Source organism: Musca autumnalis, unplaced genomic scaffold (assembly GCF_047663935.1).
Source record: "Musca autumnalis isolate F117 unplaced genomic scaffold, ASM4766393v1 scaffold_3, whole genome shotgun sequence".
NCBI lineage: Eukaryota > Metazoa > Arthropoda > Insecta > Diptera > Muscidae > Musca > Musca autumnalis.
Genome location: NW_027411866.1, coordinates 123,922,495 through 123,927,044, shown reverse-complemented (window position 1 = coordinate 123,927,044; position 4,550 = coordinate 123,922,495). Strand labels below are relative to the sequence as shown.

At 38.4% G+C, this 4,550-nt stretch overlaps 1 protein-coding gene across 1 annotated transcript; it reads right to left on the bottom strand.

Annotated features, from left to right (window-relative positions):
* Nucleotides 1-1,591: 1,591 nt before the first annotated feature.
* On the bottom strand, nt 1,592-3,277 carry mof (males absent on the first). The gene has a single exon (XM_073974295.1). The coding sequence runs from the start codon at nt 3,182-3,184 to the stop codon at nt 1,679-1,681; it is 1,506 nt and encodes a 501-aa protein (XP_073830396.1). The 5' UTR covers nt 3,185-3,277; the 3' UTR covers nt 1,592-1,678.
* Between the last annotated feature and the right edge of the window lie 1,273 nt (nt 3,278-4,550).

Below are 4,550 nucleotides of genomic sequence, written 5' to 3'. Positions count from 1 at the left end.
ACACGGCTTGCTCTGGTTGAGTGCTCGACTAATATGTGTAGAGATAGTGTGCAGCGCTGCTATCGTGCTATCCTGCTTTCGGAATCCATGCTAATGATCGGCAACAAACGCTGGTTAGGCGTAAATCCTCAAGAGTCTTTACTAACGGCGACAATCGGTCTGTATGATTCACCTTTTTTGGCATCCATACCTAGCTTCAGTAGCGGAAATGATGTAGGTGGTTAGCGAAATATTGAGAATTTTAGCGAGATACTCGACTCCCGGCACACAGTCGTTTCAGAAATACCATGAGGGCCCAACGCTTTGGATGATTTAGCGTTTCTGATGACATTAGCAACATCATCCATTGTAAACTGTGGTTGTTTATCCTCAGCATCTTCGGATCAGTCAATGTAACATCGCCAAACGTAACTTTCATAACTAACTTCTTTCTGGAGCTCGAGAACGGCTTAGCCGTTGCCTGCAACTCACTTTTTTCGGCTCCAATGTTGCAACTCTTCAGATAATTGTTCCGCTTATGCTCACCGACCAACCTGTTAACTTCCCGTGTCAGTTCCGTGACTCTGGGGTCACTGGGATTGGCTCAACAAAGCTGATCACGCTCGTCGCCTGTGCTGGGAAATTTGGTATTCGCCAGCATGTATATAGCGAGCGACTGATACCCGAACATCAGAATGGTTGGGCATATCTCTGAAGCGGTGATGTGTGAACTCTCTGAAGCTGGACCAATTAGCTTCCCCATGAAATCGGGCCAGGTGACGTCATTTGTCAGACTTGGTGACAAGATAGTTATATCTTGCAAACTGTGACATTCTCCACTAACTCTGGCAGGCCTTAGAGCCAAGCTTAAACGAGATAGGTATTTATTGAACAAAATGTTACCATACGAAAGCCAATCCCCCACCTCAACTTCTGGTGCGATCCTTTCTCAGTACGTGTGAGGCTGTCGTTGGGGGGACTGAAAGGAGTTTCGCATTCTGTTGACGACTTACTGGGACTGTGTTCACGTAGCAACATAGTCCCTCACATGAACGAGTCCAGAGGAACACATGAGATGCACCCACTCGCGGCATTTATTAAATCTCACTGAAGTTGGAGTGTGGTGAATGCGAATGTGACGAACCAAGCTCATTCATATTGGTCCAGGGTTTTCTTCCGTCCCGCCACTCAACACAGAAAAACCAGAATTTTGGTTCTAGGTCTATACTAAGTCGTGGATCTTCTACGAAGTATTAGAAGCAGGGGCAAATAACATCGATAAAGGAGACCTGTATACGTTGATTTTGCAAAAATTTTAGCAGCAGACCGAGGAGTGCAATCAACGTGCTTAATTCAACCGTCTGTCAGACATAACAAACATGGATATTAGAAACGTTTTTAGGAACAACCAAGGAGGACAATTATTGTGGATTGTAATGGTCAATAAAAGTGAAATGAAAGCAAAAAGTGAACCGGAGATTTTGACTAGATTCTTAGGGTAAACAAAGTAGGCAATAAACATAGAACGTGAAATTCCATTATAATTTAAAACTTACCTGGTGTAAAATAACAATGCATAGTTTTTGTCCATGATGCAATAAATGAACGTTAGTTTTTATCTTTCTGGATTTTAAATATTTTCCAAATATTTATTACTTTTATACAAACAAATATTTCTTACATCTAAAACTCCTTAATATTACATTTTCTTGCCAAATTTTCCAGTAGCATTTCGTTTAGGTGGCACCCAACGCAAATAGGCAGGATCAACGGTAAGTTTTGGCTTCTTAAATTGTGGCAGTTGTAAATGTTCCAATATTGTCTTTGGTGTTACACAGATGACATGCTGCCCCTTCCAATACTTGACCATTTTCATTGACTGTAATGTGTAGATAATGTCATCGTGTGTAATGCCACTCAACTCACTTAGCTCCTTAATGCTTTGCGTTGTAGCTCGACAATCTTTCATTAACTCTAGCAGAGTATATGCCCAATAGCTGCGATAACTTAGGCGACCCAAATCCGACAAGGGTTTCTCTGGACTGCCAACAATTCCTTCACGTCGCGATAGCTCATAACTAAATGCTATCAATAGTTTACCATAGCCCTTACGTTGATATGGTGGCAATATAAGGATACAGGCGACATTATTGTTTTCGGGAGATTCTTTCTCTTTGGAGAAGTAACCCACAATATGGGCACCTTTTTTATCAATTTCACAGAGTACATAAAAATAAAATGGTTCCACGTCATAGTAGAGGGTTTTGTGATCCAAAAACAGTTTTGCCATGAGGCATAACAGCTGACAGTATAACTTGTGATCCTTACCATCTATTTCAAATATTGATATAGTTCCTTTGCGATAGATTTCGTTACCAGGTGGCTGTCTCTGCGTGCACTCGGAGGCATGATAGCGATAGGTTTTCTGGAAACGCATATATTTTAAACAATATTCACACACGTACAAAGTTCCCACCTTGCCATACTCGTCTGGATATGGGCTAAAGTACCATGTGTCGATTTCAAAATGCCCTATGCGTAACTTATCTATGTACTTCACTTTGGTTATGGCCTCATGTTCCTTTTCCAAGGCAGCTGTAGTTGGATCCATTTCGGCATAGGTCTTTTGCACGTGATTTATTTCATCGTGACGTCTTTTCTGATTACGAGTTAACTTTCTGTCACCATTTTCAGCAGCTGAGGGATTTTCCAAAGAGGCTATTTGTTGTTTGCTAACTTGTTTTATAGTCTTGGAACCACCTACCGATTCGGTGGTTACATTGCCACTTCCCGCCGTAGTTCCATCAGTCTGTGTTGCATCTGTTATACGATCTCTTGTTACCCACTCATCTAAACGTCTATTTAATCCAACATAATGGACATAATACTCTGCCTTAGCACTGGAGCCGGGTTCTGTTTCTCTTGACTGTATAATCTGTGCCGGATGACAATTACCGTCGGCTCTTCTTATCATATAAACATCTCCAGTATTTATTTGCATTTCATCATTTATTGATTCGGTACTATTAGCTGGAGTATTTGAAGCTGTCTCTCCGCTGTTAGTGTTTGCTTCATTGGCTTGTTTCATTGTTTTGTCAGCGGCTTCATCTGCTATTCCTTCACAATTCATATCTTCAGATTTGCCGGCATCATTCGAAGATAGATTTTCCTTGGCTGCTGTTGAATTTTTACTTTCGATAGCCATTTTTATGCAATATTTTTTTAATAATAATTTTAACTTTATTTTCTTGCAAACATTTCACAACAAATCCATCAAAACAAAAACGCTGTATGTATAGTGTTCTATGTGTCGATTACTCACCTAACATATTGCAGTTATTGGACGTAGTAACGTATAAAATACATCATTAGCAATTAGTTAGTACACAAACCATTTAAAGGCGGATTATAGCCGAGAAGAAAAAACTTTGTTCCTTTACTTTTTCAATGGTAAAAGTGCTAAAAGAGAAACCTATCAAAATTGTTCTCTTATTGCCAGTTTTACCAGAAAAGAAAAGGAACGAAAAAAATTGTGTAGTGCAATTCTATAACACATGTTTGGAGTTACCCATGGTACAATAATTCTTAGGTAGGCCACAGCTAACAGCTGATTACAATTTTTTTTTTGTTATGGCTTAATCTGTCAAAACCGTGTTGACATGCAGAGTTGATATTTATTATTGATCAAAAAATTCAACTCTGTTTTGTTTTCATTTCAACATTTCGTTCTTCTTCTTCTTTGTTTACTCATCCGTTATCATTCATCAAAACAATTTTGACGTTTTAAGCCATAGCGACAGGGTTGTATTTTTTTGGCGATTCTCATACCTGGCCTACCTATGAATTATTGTACCATGGAGTTACCCATGATACCATGGGAGTTATAGCACGTTTATATATAACCGGATTTAACAAACCCACTGGGTTTTAAATGTCAATTCCATTACATATACGTCAAACAAATCCTCATAAAGAAGGTTAACCCTGCAAAAGGCTATAATATAAACATGGTTTTACCGACAAAAATCGGTAGAGATAAAATGCTGATAATTTGGGTAATTAACGATATTATTCGGTGAGTTAGCGTCCAATAAAAGGTAGTCGTAAAGTTCTATCGATAGCAACGGTGTTGTCAACTTTTATTTGATCTTTTCATTCATAACTTTGTGTTTTAATGTTCCCGATTTTTTATCGGTAACTCAAAAAATCACACTACTGGTAGCAATAGGTCTGTACGATAACCCAAAAGTTTGTACAAATTGAACATTGGTGGCGTCGTTTTTAATTGGGATAGCTAATACAATTGTGTTTTTTCAAAATAGTCTGGCTTAATCCCATTGTTCTTGTTTTATTATTTTAAAACAACTAATTTATTAGTGGAAAAAAGTTGGCATTGTTCGCCAAGGAATGGGATTAAGCCAGACTATTTTGAAAAAACAAAGTTTGTACCATGGTATATGTAAAGAGGTAGATTTAAATGAAAAAAATCTATAGAACCCTTGTTTTTCTTGAATTCCTAAAACTTCAAAATAAAAGCAACAAGTGGGTTTGTTTACAATTCATTTTTTTAT